We start from the raw sequence: 15,792 nt of genomic DNA on the forward strand, positions 1-15,792 counted from the left end.
TGCTTCTTGGGCACAGTACCTGAGGAGCTAGGGGTAACACCAACTGAAGCCAAACCTGGCCTGCCCCTGGGGGAAGCCTTTGAAACAGAAGGAGAGGGCCTAGCCACCTTGGGAAGGGAGGGGAGTATAGTAAGATGAGAAGCCCCCTCAGCCTGACTAGTCTCCTGAGAGGCCACATCCTGCAATAATAAGGTCTCACTCTGGGAACACAAAGAAACCTCCGGTGGAGCCACCGGCTCCACCAACACCTCCAAAGAACCGGCGTCTGGTACAGACGGTTCTTCTAGCCTAGGCTTAACTGCCTTGTCCTTGCGCTTCTTCGAAGAAGCGGGCGTCGGAGCATCCGACGGCATTTTATAGTTGCACCGCTTCCCAAAGACTAACCTTGCACAATCTAACCTTCTCTTTATAGTGCGTTTATTAAATCTAGCACAAGAGCGACAGCCAACAACGTCGTGCTCAGGCCCTAAGCAAGGAATACACAAAGTATGATAATCTCTATGCGGTATCTGTTTCCCACAAGAAATGCAATTATTAACTTTTTCTGACATCCGGTAAATGACTGAGGCAAGAAAAAAACAAAATATTCCCCAACGGGGTACTTAGCCAACTTTGAACTCGGTCTGAAACTTCTAAATCGAAAAATCTCAGAACGCCAACCAGCACTTGCAATACTGCTTCTGCATCGGACCATGCGGCAAAAAAGACTGAGGATATGACGTCGGTCATGCGCATTTGTACCCTGACGTCCTGACGTCAGTCAAATGCGCCCTGACCGACGTCAGCCTTATACTTTGATATTCGGGCCGACCAAGGACAGCGGACTACCCAAGTGTTAGGACTGCAGCAATGTGAGATGAAGAACATCCACTTTTTGCATGGTGGGAGCTGCCACTGCTCCCCCATTTGATGAGATCTTTAACTTATGGAGAATTACTCGGTATAAAAAGACTTTGTAATGAACAAAAGGTTTTTGAGGCTGAGTTCAAAAAGATGTGTGATCAAATTAAACAACAGTGCTATGACAGCTCTTGTATTCAAGACGCATATTACAGCTCAGATGGCTTAGTGGTAAATTGCTGTGGCTATTGTGTGCAGGGTCCTGGGTTCAAGGCTTGCAAGGGCTAATTAATAATGAGTGGATGGGAAATAGAAAATTCACTCCGGGGATCACTCCAGTGGCTCTAGTCGACAGAGGCACTAGGAACTAAGGTCAGGTGGCACAATGCCAGGGTAATCCAATGGGCTAGGATTGTAAAGGCCCCAGAGCCATTAGCCTAGTACACACCTATAAAGCATCCATTAATCAGCTAGCCAAGGATGATAGACATGATATGGCCAGAAATAATAAATGGTATAGTAAAGTGAGAGGTAGATCTGGAAATAAAGAACATAAAAGTATGTATTTTGTCACAGAGTATACTATTTTTGCCGATATTTTTTTTTAATATTGAGAAATATTATTGAGACTTTTTATTTAAAGATGAGAGTTTATTTGTGTTGCTCCCTGATAAATTATGCTTTTCTTATAAGAGGAGCTGTAATGTGAAGGACATGTTGGTTCATAGTTATTATACCACACTGGTTCTATACAGGAATATGGGTGTGGGGGGGAAGTTGGTACCATTCATTCTTCCTCAACTGATGGGTCTCGGATCCAACCTCAGATTCAAATAAGCCATATTTACTAAACTCTTGAATCCAACTCTCAAGCTCCTCCTTCTACTGACAATACCCACGTCAATTTGTGATCAGATTGAGTTTGCTGTCTTATAAGCCATAGGAAGAATTAACCCAAGGTTAAGACAAAAATAGACTAGTAGTAGCAGAACAGGGGCTCAAACCTGGAACAGAGGTTCCACAATAATCATCAGATCACTCCAAGAGCTAACAGGAAAGGGATGGAGGGTGGAAAGTTGAGGAAAAATGAAAATGGACAACACAGATGCACAGTTATGGTGAGTACATAATTTTAATACCTGGTGTTGTCCTTTTCACTTGTTCCTCAACTGATGGGACAGAGTCCCCGACTATGTGTATCTTGGGTGGTCCTCATGGAAGGATATGATATTCCGAAGTACTGCAGAACTAAAGGCAGCCCTGCTTCGCCCAGTCAAATCTAATTTGTAACAAGCACTAAAAGTATTAGCATTAGACCAGGTAGCTGCTGCACAAATGTCATCAATAGAAGTTCTAGACCAAAAGGTGGACAATTTAGCCATGGACTTAGTGGAGTGTGCTTTAGGAGGCCTGGGAAGGGACAGGCCTTGCTAAGTGTAAACAAAGGAAATGCAATCAGCATGCCTTTTGGCTATGGTAATTTTAGAAAAAAGTGAGCCTAATTTGTTTGGGGAAAAAGAGACAAACAATTGCTCTGACTTTCTGAAATGTTTTACTCTATGGAAATAAAAACGTACTCGTCTATGTACATCCACAAGATGGAGCATGTATTCTCCTTTGTTAGCAAAGTTGGGAAAGAAAACAGACAAATTAATGGCTTGATTAATATTTGTTCTGGAGGCTTCTTTAGGCAAAAAGATGGACTGGTCCACAAGGTAACCTTGTCTTTGTGAAAAATGAGATAAGGAGATTTGGAACAGAGAGCCTGGAGTTCAAAAACTCATCTTGCAGATGTAATGGCCACTAGAAAGACAATTTTCCAGATAAAATTTTCAAGTCAGATTTAGTTGATGGCCCAAGGGTTTCTGAGTTAACCCTTGAAGCATGACTGTTAAATATCAGGGAACAGTGGGGTCCTTCAATGTGGATCCAAGCAAGAAAGTACCTTTGAGAAATGCTGCCGATTGCACCTTAATAGTAGAAAAACTAGCTCTTCCTTAAAAAAATAGATGTTAAGAACTCTAGGACAGCAAAGGTAGGAGCAGTGAATGGGTCCAATTCTCTCTGTACAGCACAAATAGAGAATCTTTTCCATTTATTTTTGTAGATCTTCCTAGTAGAGGCCTTGTGGGAAGACAGAAGTATCTGTTGGACTGGGGAGGAAAGGCTGGGCTGTCTATCAGTGGAATTGGAAAAAAACATGCAGTCAACTTGGCCTGTAATGTTCGAATGATGCATCCCTGTGGGATGAGACAGAAGATCTAGACTGGGATCCGGCATCCATGGTAGACAGCAAAGGTGAGACCAAAGGAAGGGGAGCCACACTTGATAAGAACAAAATGGGGCAATTAGGATAACCATGCTCTTGAAGCAAAGTGCCTTCTGTAAGAATTTGGGAATCAGAGGTATCGGGGCTAAGCATAAAGGAGACTGGAGGGCCAAATGTGGGCTAGGACATCTCTCTGTGACTCCCCCAGAGAGGGGATTACGGCAAAGAACCTACTATACTTGTTGCTGTGGGAGATGCAAAAAGGTTGCAGCAAAGGTGACCCCATTGACAGAAAATCCCCTCTTCCACTGAATGAGCGAGAGACCACTTGTGAGGCATCAGAATGGACCTTTTGAATTTGTCCACTAGCACACTAGATTTCTCCAGTATATGTGTTGCCATAAGAAAGCGGTTGGAGGAGATTGCCCACTGCCACACTCTCATTGCCTCTCGACAAAGGGGGAATAACATCAGGTCCCCCCATTTGTTGATGTATCAAACCACAAACATGTTGTCGGTTTGCATTGCGATCTTCCCAAGTGGAAGGGTGTCCTGGAAGTCCTGTAATGCTAGGAGGATTGCTCTTATCTCCATGACATTGATGTATTAATTGATCTCTTCTGGGGACCATGTGGCTTGGACCCCCCACCCCAGTTGGTAGGCATCTGTGTTAACTGTTGCTACTGGGGACAGAAGTAGAAGATGGCAGCCTTGGGAAACTTTAGCCAACTGAATCCACCAACGTAGATGGTCTTTGCATACGCAAGCGAGTTTGATCAGAAAGGATAAGGGATGGTAAAGAACTGACTACTGAACAGCTAGGATCCATTCAAGAAAGAGCATACAGAAATGGGTCATAGGAACTAAGGTTATGGCAGCTCCCATTGGCCCTAGGGCCTGAAGAGTCAGTCTATCTGGGGGAGAAGGGTGTGCAATAATTTGCTCCACCTGGCAATTAATGGTCTTTACTTGATGTAGTGGAAGACAGGTTATCTGACTGACTATGTTCAAATCAGCACCTAATAACTCCAGGCTCTGAGCAGGCTGCAGCTGAAACTTGCAGATGTTGACTGAGATGTCTACAAATGGGCATAACCAGAGCAAGTAGTCCCTGGATTTCTCCAGAAGATGCTTGTTTGAGGTGGTGAGGAGCCAGTCATCTAGGTATGGAAACACTCAGAATACTAGCAGTCTCAAGTGAGCTGCTACCACTTCCATACACTTGGTAAATACCCTGGGGGCTGTGGTGAGAACAAAGGGCAGGGCTCTGAACTGATAGTGACTGGCCCTCAGAAAAAAGCACAGGAATCTTTGGGATTGTCTGTTCATCTTGATGTGATAGTACACATCCTGAAGATCGATGGAGTACATCCAATTATCCTTCCCTAAAAATGGCAGAATGGACAGAACTGCGACCATTCAGAACTTTGATTTTTCACAAATTGATTCAATCCAGAACTGGTCTCAGACCTCCAGTCTTCATTGGCACTAAAAGGAATCTTGAGTAAGTTCTGAATCTTTTCTGGTTTGGGGGGACCTCCTGGGTGACTCTTATGTCTAGCAGCTTTTGTATTTCTTGAGCTGGTGCTTCCTTCTGACTGGATGGGACATCTGGAAACCTTTTTCTTTTGGATAGGGGAATCTGGGAAAACTGTACGAAATAACCTTTGGATATGATTTTTAGTACTCAAGAATCTTTTGTTATTGACGCCGGCATCTAGCTGTAAAGACAAGTGTCCCCCAACTGCCTTCAGAGATGGGCAGTCGGGCAACCTTTCAGGAATGCTGAAAGGGTTTATATGAATAGGAATCTTGGAAATCCTGATTCTGCAGGTATCCTCTGCCATGAGGATGGCATCTTCCATTTGAACTCCCCCTCTCCCTCTGGGTGAGATATCCCCTCATGAATCCTGGAAAGGACCCTAGGATTTACAGAACCACATCTTCTTGCCTTCTCTTTTATTCCTGAAAAGGATTGTTGGGGGTAGATAAGTGCATTCCTGTGCCAGACAGGGTCTTTTAATCCTGTTCACTCTGGGAAAACATTTTCTTTACAGTAGGGCCAAAAAAATTGTTCCATTAAAGGCAGCATTGATGAAAGAAGACTTGAAAGGCTCCTCAAAGTCACACAAGTGCATCCAGGCAAGTCTCATAATGGCTATGCCTGAACCTGCCATCTTTGAAATACCCTCCGCAGCATGGGAAATTAGCCTCATAGACGCATTAGAGATAGATAAGACAGTGGCCAGTTGTGAAGACTTCTTGTAGTCCTCCATAGACATGGACTCAGACAGGGCTTTGGAAAGTTCTTTAGTCAAATCCTACTGTAGTCTCGTGAAATGTGTCAAGTAATTCACAGACCACTAAGGCAAATGTTGCTGAGGCAAAAACATACTTTCAAATCCATCCAATGCTCTGGACTTGGTGTTAGGGAGATGGACAGAGGAGTTCTGCTCTGCCAGCTCCTTATTTGTGGCTGCCACTACATCCATAACATCAACAGAACTCTCTTGCTCCAATGTGCCCTGTCCTGGGTGGTCGGGCTGGGGCAGAAAGAAATTTATCGGAACAGTGGGGGTTGGGTTCTATAGTATGTTTCCTTCCACTCCAGGTGAGAGACTAGATCTATAAACTCATCTACCGGGGCAGCCACCCAAGATATAGATGGACCAGACCCAAAAGCTTCCTGAAAGATGGATTCTTCTTGGGAGGGGGTATCAGAGGACCAACCACCTTTCTGCTTGAAAGTTTTTAGGATGTCTCCAAAGGAGATGTCATCCAGTGGAGATCTGAGGTACCCCTCCCTTTCAATGAAATCCGTGATTTGGTGAGGGCCTCCTGATGGCAGTCTATGTGTCTCCTCTTGCACTCTTTTTTTCGGGGAACATCCTCCATGGAATGATCTTGAGAAGTATCCACAAAGAGGGCGAAAGTCTTCAAGGGGGACTGTCTGGACACTTGATTGGGATGGCTGCCCCTATGAAATAGACCTGAGAGGATCAGAACTTGGACCCGAAGGAGGCAGGGCTGTAGGATCCAAAGAGGAAACAGTAGTCGAATCTCTTCAATGAGAGAAGACCGAAGGACCAGGAGATGCCATAGCTGGTCACACTGGAGCAGAAGCTGCCAATGCCACCATGCAATGACCCTGCCTGGACCTGTGCCTCGAAGGGGAAGTTGGACAGAAGATGTCCAGTGCCTAAGCTCCAAGAAGCAGGGATGGCTCAAACAACACAAAAAGGAAGCCAGCACCTTGGGAACATGAAGATTTATTAAGAAAACCAGACCGGTTTCAGCTTATAGTTTTCATCAGTGGTACAAATCATGAAGCAGTATTACAACTGCAATATATACTCAGTATCATTAAAGACAAATTACATCATTTCCTGTCTAAGGAATATCTGGTCTAATACTAAATAATGAATATAAAAAGACAATACAAACAACAATAAATTCTTATTCATATTAACTATTTTTCTTTTTTTCTTTCTTCTTGGGACAAACCAAAGAATTGTTGATAGATTCATAAATAGTATCAAGACCCATGAAGAGAAAGGAAAACCCTACAGTTTATCATTTAATCCAGATGAGAATAAAACCCCTAATTTGACAATCCATTTCCTTTCCTTCATGTTTAATATACCATTCTTTCATGTTTAATATACCATGATGAAAGCTATAAGCTGAAACCCGTCTGGTTTTCTTAATAAATCTTCATGCTCCCAAGGTGCTGGCTTCCTTTTTGTCTTGTTACAGTTTGTCTGGCCTGTGCATCTACCTTACTTGCTAGCATGCCTCTTTGTGACTACGGCTCTAACAACCTCAGAGTGGAACTCAACACCCGGGAAAAAGTGCTGACTCTTTGAGACTCATCCTGATCCAAAGGAATCGGTGCCAAACAAATCAGGGAAAAAGTTGGAACCGAAGATCTAGCCATCTTCTGATCTGATGTTGACAATCCCAGGTCTCTTGGATCTGAGGGCTCTGAAATCACTTGTCGAATCAGAGAAGGAGATAACACAGCATGGAAAGTAGAAGGGAAGCTCACAGATCCGATGGGAGATGGAGTTGGGATAATCTTATTTGAGTCTGAGCTCTAAGGAACTTCCTCGTCATCCTATCCACTTTGCCTTCTGAAAGACCCCTGGAGGACCTAATGGAGAAAATGATGGAATGGGGCCAAGACCCTCTCCTTAGGTTCTCCTGAAGGAAAGGAGAACAGAACCAAGGAGAAACAGGCTCTACACAGAACCCTGGGAACTAGGTCCTTGGAGACTGACAGAAGTTGTCAGATCAGAAAATGTGGGATCTGACTGTTTTTGTTTTGGATCCAAGGAGGTCGGATCCTATTTCTTTTGAGTTTTTGGAGGAGGCTCCAAAGATGAAGTAGACTTAGCAGAGCAGGTTGGAGACTGCATTCATGATTCTTTCGCCTCCGAAGACGCTTTGGATGACTTTGCAGGGGGTTGAGCCCCTGGAGAAGAAGATGATAAAGAAGAATAAAAAGGTGGCAGCAAGCCCTTTAGTACTAACATGTTCCAATGGTTACTAAAGGCTCTGAAATTAAAAACTGCACAAATGATGCAGTCCATATTTAAGCGAGAAGCTCCTAGACAGTAGAAACACCCCCTGTGGGCATCACAGTTGGGGATTATTTTTAACACTTTTACTGAATTATCATTTTTGACATAGGCAAATTTACATTTATATAAAAGCAATCAAACTGTATTAACAAGTTCACATTTACAGACATACGTTACATATATTGCTATATATCATATAACCTAAACAACATTATATAAATTACTCAATTCCTGCCTTTTTTTAATACGAAACATCTTCAGAGTTAGGGATCTTGTGCCCACAGAAAGTGCATTTCTTAAGACTTGTTTTTTCAGATATGTCTGAAGAAAAAGGAAAAAGAAAAGTGTTTTTTTTTTTGTAATGGGACTACCAACAAAGGTAGGGTAAAGAGAATACCCTGTAGAGGATAGAAAAAAAAGGTGAAAAAAGGAGGAAAAGTACCAACAATGGTACTAACAGCTACCTTAATGTAGAAGAGAAAGTAGAAAGTGAAATTAATGCAAAGAAAAACTCAAAAAAGTAGTTAAGGGAGGTGGATAATATAGAAAAAAGTTTAACAGAAAAACATTTGAAATTGGACTTACAGAAAAAAAAAAGTATAACACGCAAAAAGCTTTTTGAGAAGGATCCGTGTCTGTAGCGATATGGTGGCAAATGAGATCTGGAGTATAGCAGTTTGACTGGGGCATTGTGGGTAGAAGGTGGAGCTTGAGAGTTGGATCTGAGAGTCTCGTAAATGCATCCGATTCAGATCCAAGACCCATCAGTTGAGGAACGAATGAAAAGGACAATGTCAGATCAAGTGATTCTAAGGTAAGTAAACCACTGACAGTCCACTACAAGCACAGCATTCTGCCATAAACACACAAAAAAAAAATTTAGAGTCTAAGTAGAATTTATAAAGTAGAAAAGTAAAACTTCCTCACAGAATGGTCACAGAAACAATTATATAACAACTTCCTTGGAAATACAATGACAGTCTGAAACCATTCATTTTCCTAAATATAATAATTTTCTCATAGCAACACAAGTCTTCTTTATAAAATAAAAATCAGTGGAATACTTTCCCCAACAGGGACTTACCTGCCCCACTCCTAAATATATTTAGCTGACCTACAGTTTCATGGACCTGCCAAAGTAGATCTCTCTTCTGCAACAAAAAAGCTCTGAATTTTTCAAGCTCCAACTGTTTTTTTTATGCAGCTCTGCTCAAGCTCCTGACAGTTGGAGCATGTGGAAGGTGCCCTTAGCTTTGGAAACCTGCCTTGAACGAATCATATAGCTTAGGCAACTACAACAGTGATCTCTGTTTGAACCTTTGTAATTAGCTACTGGAATTTAAGACCAGAATGACAGATGAACTACTCATAAACACAAATGGCTAAACAGCTGAACAGCACCAGCCAGAGCTTTACAATAAGTGGATTCAAACCAGCCTAATTTACTGTAAGAATTCACATAAAATTTGCACACTCTGCATGGGAAGGGGACTGCTGGCGAAACAGGTTAAAGACATTATGCTTCACAGGACAGAATATTCAGAGTTATGACTTACTGCCTTAATAAATTTTCCAGTATTAGACCTGGCAAAACTCTCAAGGGGCTGGAAGGCAAAAGTTAAAACTATGAAACATTAGGACAGAGAAGAAAGACAGAACTGTGCTTTCTTGGACCTCCATGGATATCTATAACTGAAATAGTGAGGAAATCTGTAAGACCAATAAAGGTTAATTACATCACCAGCAACTGTGTCCTGTCAGACATTATTCATAGTGGTGTGCAGAAGGGGCTGGGCACAGACAAAAAATTAACATCAGCAATAAGCTAGAAATCCTTGGCATTCCCTCTGTGTCAGATCCCAAAGATGTCTTCGGCAAACAAGTTATAACTCGCGAAGACTAAACTAAGCTTAATACAGGATGGCACGATTCTTGCATATGGGAGGGCTTTCTAACAAATGCCAGCTCAGGTGGAATAAGGAGCTGACATTGGTACCTGCAGTGGGGAAAAAGTGGTAGGAGAATGAGGAACACAGACCCCTATTAGACTTCTCTTTACCTTTTATTATATTGCATATTTATTTGTTACAAAAATTGTTACATTTTGAAGAAGGCACAGAGGAAACTGCACATTTCTGAAACTTTTTGCTTTTATCCCCATCTCAGTTATTTTTTAGTTAGTAGGAAGTTTTTTGAGACCTTCTTTCTACAGAGATGCTCAGCCTCATTGAATCCACAGTGGTGGATACAATCCTGAGTACTGTGTTTAAGTCTCAAACAAAACAGGTGCAAATTATTGCCATCTACTCATGGTGTTCTCTTCTTTAGCACAGATGCATAACAGAAATTTGTTGGTTTTAGAGACAGCCGTAGAAACTGATCAAGGTCAGCTTTTTTTGTCCTCAAGAAAAATGCCAAAGGCTGGACAAATTGGATGAAAAAGCCAATCTACATTTGCATCGTTTAGTCCTGGAATGGCAAGAAAGTAATGGAAAATTATAGGACTTCCTCTTATACTAACTTGAAGCCACAGTTAGCAAGAGAAGGCAAAAGAATAAAGACTGAGAAAGATTAAATGTTTGCCAAACAGATCTTAGTTTTGCAAGCATAAATCTCATCTCTACCAGTTGCATGAACAACACAAAGTAAGAGCTTCTGTTCAGCCTTGAGAGAGGAAGATGTATATGGAATCAGCAATAAAGTAACAAACAAACTGGGAGGAATTAGACATTAGATAGTGGTTGAATGCAGTGCACTCTTTTGCAAACTTGAACTTACAATTTTCTATAACATGTCATGTTATTATTTTAATACATGACTCACAATCATAAAATAAAGGACTATACAGAAAAAAATGACTGTGAAGAATAACGAATACCTTGGGCATCCCATCACTCTCACCCATCAGGTAATCTATAAGCTGATTGGTTAAAGTTTCTTCCTTAGCCTGGCCAACCTATAACAGAAACAGAAAATGTAATTGCTATAGTTCTTTACCATTATCTCTACAAGTTTTAACATTTGCCTTAATGTATGACATTTCTGCATTGCACATAGGATTTTGAGTCAGATAATGTTCAGGGAATATGTGCACACATAATCAGTGATGTGTTAAATGAACAATAAATTACATGTAAAAGAGTCACAAAACTATTAGAAAACCTATAAAACAGAAATAAAACTTATGAAGTTATAATTCACAAACTCTACAGATTATCATCAGTGTTGCTAGGACTCTGTGACTGTCAAAGATCTTGAGACTGTAACTAAACAAAAGTTATGTACTCACTATAAAATTAGGGCTTTACCTAGGCTCTAAAACTCCACACCTTGCTCCCATAATGCACCTCACTTCTCCTAGTCTACAGTTTGAGATTCTGCTAAGAGAGAAAAGTTTCATCATGCTAACTTCCAATAAGGCCAAAGCCCAAATCCTGCAGGTCTCTCCACAAAGGGAAATACTAAGGATTGGGGAGGGTAGGTAGGTTTATTGAAGTGGACAGACATGGCTCATGAAGATTCATAACTTATATGATCCAGTCTATCCACTTCAAAGTCAGGACAGTGTCCCCACCTTAAACTTTTTTAAGTGTCATCAAAACAGAATGGTTTGAAGTTTGGTAGCCCTGAAGGTAGACATGGATCTTAAGATCACATTGAGCTTATAGTGTTTTGCAAAAGTGTGAAGTGAAACTGTGCTGTAGCCACTCAGATTATCACTCACAGCAAATTTTCTGAAAAGGCCAAAGAGGTAGCCATAGATCTGGCTAATTGTACTTCAGATTTGTTTGGCAAGGAGGTATATTGGAAATTTGTCCCAGTTTATTTGGGGTGAAGGAAACAGAGTTGTTCATCCTTCCAAATATCTTTTTGTTCTGTGCAGACAGAAGCATAGCTCTTTGATTAGAAATACTAAGGGAAAAATACAGGGTAGTTAATGTATTGACTGAGGATAGTCTCTAACTATCTTGGTCATAAAGTCTGAATTTGCATATAAAGAATCTTTGACTTTATGAAAAATAATATATGGAGACTTTTACAAAAGAGGTCTTGACATTCAAAAATTCTTCTACTGGATATAACTGCCACTAAGCAAAGGAGTTTTACAAGATAAAAACTTGAGATCCACCTTGTAGTGGGTTTAAATGGAAGCAATGCCAATTACTCTAATAAAAAGTTCAAATCACAAGAAGAAGGCTCTCGAAAGTGGGATAGAGGGAGGAGTCTTAGTAAAAAATACACCTCTGGGAAAAGACTAGCAAACCGTTAATGAAGCCAGGGATGAATACATCATCTCCTATAAACGTCTTAAACAGCAGACACATGGAACCATTGTTGGAATAGTTAGACTGCTGGTTAAATATACTGACTAAAAATTCTGACACCACAGGAACAGAAGCCAAATATGTATCAATATTGTTGTCAACTGCTCAAACAGAAACCTCTGTTCATTTACTTCAAGTTTTTCTGGTGGCTGATTTCTCTGCTGTTTTAAGGATTTGCATCACCCTTTCAGTGTAAGATAGGTCTCATTAAGGGAACTTGAGAAATCTCATGGTTAAGTTTCAGGGAATGAAAGTATGGATGAAGCTTCCAGGATGAGTAAGAAAGCAGAACTTTGAAAAGTCTGAGGAAAAGAGACTTTTCTAACAGGTGAGGCAAAATGAAGAAGGAACAAAATCTGTATCAGTCAAAAAGGGAGCTTTATGAAATAACTTAGCCTTGTTTTGTTTTGCTTTCTGTAGAAAGTTTATGATGAGGGTGAATGGTGAAAAGTATAGAGAAGACCTAGAAGACATTTCTGGACTACAGCATCCTGGTGTATCTGTTCCTTTAGGGAGGTAGGGAAAATGCTGCTGATGCACGTGGAGTTGGTCAAGAAGACAAATTCTGCCAAGGTTCCCCCAGTGGTATGATATCTCATTCACCACAGACTGACCCAAGGATCACTTACTGGGCATCAGTAAGTATTAATTGAGCTGGTCTGCTAGCAAGCTGGTCTAACCCAGAATATACATTGGTATAGGAAGGCAACAAGATAACATGGTCCAGTCCCACAGTCGCATTGCCTCTTGATGGGAGGGAGATGAGTTCTTGAGTTCTACCCTGCTTGATGATATACCGAAGCACAGACATGTTATGTAAGTGGATAGCAATCATATTCTGAAGAAGGTGGCCCTGTAAGGCCTGTATCATGAGGAAGACTGCCATCAGTTTCAGGAAACTGATATGCTATGTGTCTTCTTCTCATGACGAAGTCCTTTTGACCACCTGCCCTAAAAAATGCCTCCTAACCATGGCGCAAAAGTGTTTGTAGGGACTGTCACTGGAGGGAAGGTGGGAATGAGTGAATAGCACTGGACAAAACTCATGGTGAGGCCACCACTGCAAATGTTTGCTGGAGAATTTGGACAGTTTTTATTACTGAGACATGGGGCTGAAATTCTGACTTCACTGGACCCTGAGTCCACATAGAATAATTGGAATATTGTGGTAAACATGGGACTTCCAAGATGGCTGCACACTGAGTAACAGTTTAAATTCTAGCTCTCCCAGTGTGAAAAAAAGAAACTTACCAGAGAAAAAGAGTGGATTAATTTTTCTTGGTAAACTTCAGTAACTGGCTAGTAAGTGCACGGCCTGGATGCCAGAGAAAAAGAAATACAGAGGACCTGAAGGAAAATCAGCTATAAAAGTTGAGGAAAAAATACAGACTGGTAAAAGTACTGCAGCTGTTCAGCAGACAGCAGTGCAACTCCAGACATGACTTCCAGTAACTTAGAGCAAAGTATAACACAGCTGCACATAGACCTGAATAAATACACAAAACACTGACAGAGTACATCAACTCAAACGAAAGGCTGAAAAAAATGGAAGAAGTTTTAAACAGATATTCAGATGAGGTGAAAAAAAAATCAGAGATCAAAATGAAGAAAAGGTTGGCTGAATACCAGATTGCTCAAGAAGAAATGGGTAAAAAATAACAGAATTAGAGGACAGAGCACGTAGGGAAACCCTGAGATTTTCTGCTGTAACACAGAAGCTGGAAGGAACAGACGATTCATTTTATGAAAGCACAAATAAGCAACTGAACTGGTATTCCACAGTAGGAGTTGCTAACTGAAAGGACACATTATGTGTATGCTCCAAACCTGGCTATGAGAAAGCAACCTAGAACTATAATAGTAAAGATGCAATCATACTAGTAGAAGGAGTTGATTCTGACAAAACTGTGTCAGAAAGAAAAAGTACTAAAAGTGGGAGACAGCAGAGTATTTGCGGAGAATGATAATTCATTGTACACCGCACAGAAGATGAGTAAATTTATTCCACTATTCACAAAATGTCGAGAAGCAGGCATAAGATTCAAACTGCTGTATCCAGCTATCTTTGGAATATTCTTCAATGGAGGGACAAAATCATTTTTTGATAAAGTATATGCTAAGGAGGAAATACAAAAGTTTATCCAACAAAAAGTGAGCTGTGAAACAAAAGGAGATTCTGCTTCTTGTTCTTCTGGTAATAAAGACCACACAGGACTGTGCCAGTGAAACCTTTTCCATTGTTTCAAAGGAAAATGCTTGACAGAAGGTAAAAAGCACAAGAGTCGACTAGAAGAATCAAGAGTATATTGGAAATGAAGCAGAGACAGGATATGGGAGATGGAGATGAACAGGAACAAAACCAGTAACTTGGAAATTGACAAATATGGGATTACAAAGCAATAATTATATTTATGAAATATGAGAGAATAAAAAAACTGGAAATACTGTACTCTTTTGAACTTTGTTAAACTTGTTGGGGAGATCTAAAGCATATGCCCTACTTTATGTCATTTATGTTTGGAAAATGCTTAGTATGGGGAAGAGGAAGGAGAAAGTAAACTAAGTAAACCAATTTGTTTCTTAATGGTACAATTTTTATAGTGCACAATTTTCTTTGCAGGCCATAAATTAAAGCTTTCTCAGTTGTTTTTAAGTATAATGGGGATACTATTGTAAGTAGGTGCTCCTGTTTTTTTACATTTTTTTCTCCCTTCTTCTCTTTCACCTCGTTCCATTTTAAGAAATGTAGACACTGCAATGTAAAAAAAAAAAAAAGACCTAAAGTCTGGTTAAAAAAGCATGACAAAAGAAAAAAGAGTGTGCTTTTTCTCATTCTTGCACAGGGGAACGACCGGATTAAGGCCCATAGCTTGACCTAGTAACAAATTTTAAGAGAAAGCAAGTGTATTACAAAGCTTTTTTGTATCAGGTAAAAAAATCTGTATTTGGTCCTCATTTCTCCAGGAGACAATCTGATAAAGAGAAATGGCTAGGAAATAATGTTCTCTTAAAGGATTCAAGTGTTTACTCAACTGGAAGACCTATAAAGATAATACAAAAAACAGACAGCACTTAGTTGAAGCACAGGCCGCACCATGAGTCTTAGCACGGATAATGTTTCTTTTAGGTTAACTCGAGTCTATGAGTGTGGCTGTCAGTTTGGAACACTTTTTTCATAATAGGAAAGTAACACTTCAATATTTGAAGATGTACGTTGTTTTGTGTGTTATTATTAAGTTAATCAGTTTTAGGAGGCATCGGGGTGTGTTTGTTTTTTTGTTTGAGGGCTGTCAATAAAAGAAAAGCTCAAAAAGATATGATAGGAACCAACTGTATAAAAGATCAACTGACCAAACAGTGTATGCATGTAACACAAAAGCTGGAACATTTAACAAAAAAGCTGTTATACATAACAGGTGGTAATAATAATTTTTCAGTACAATGATGCTTTCTGTAATGTCTTTAAATGTTAATGGTCTCACAGATGAAAACAAAAAAAAGTAGTGAACTATATTAAAACATCTAGAGTACAAATAGCTATGCTACAAGAGACACACTTGGAAAAAACTAAACATGTGAATTTGATAAAGAAAGGTCTTTAGGATGGCTACTCAGTGGAATATCTGAGACAAAGGAAAAGAGCAGTACTTATATTAGTTGCAAGAGGAGCTCCAATAGGGATAGAAGAATTAAAATAAGATAATAATGGCAGATTTGTAGTAATAAGGGGCTACTGGCAAGGTAGGAGGATTACACAGGCATGTATTTATATTAC

General features: G+C 40.3%; 1 protein-coding gene across 1 annotated transcript in view; it reads right to left on the bottom strand.

The window, feature by feature from the left end:
- The window catches only part of WDR19 (WD repeat domain 19), a 3,663,919-nt gene that overhangs the window by 911,682 nt on the left and 2,736,445 nt on the right, over positions 1-15,792 (bottom strand). Inside the window, exon 29 of the mRNA XM_044062937.1 lies at positions 10,571-10,648. Within this exon, the coding sequence (XP_043918872.1) occupies positions 10,571-10,648 (78 nt within the window). The remainder of the gene's footprint in view (positions 1-10,570; positions 10,649-15,792) is intronic.

This window comes from Protopterus annectens, chromosome 2.part1 (assembly GCF_019279795.1).
Source record: "Protopterus annectens isolate FY-2018-M chromosome 2.part1, PAN1.0, whole genome shotgun sequence".
NCBI lineage: Eukaryota > Metazoa > Chordata > Ceratodontiformes > Protopteridae > Protopterus > Protopterus annectens.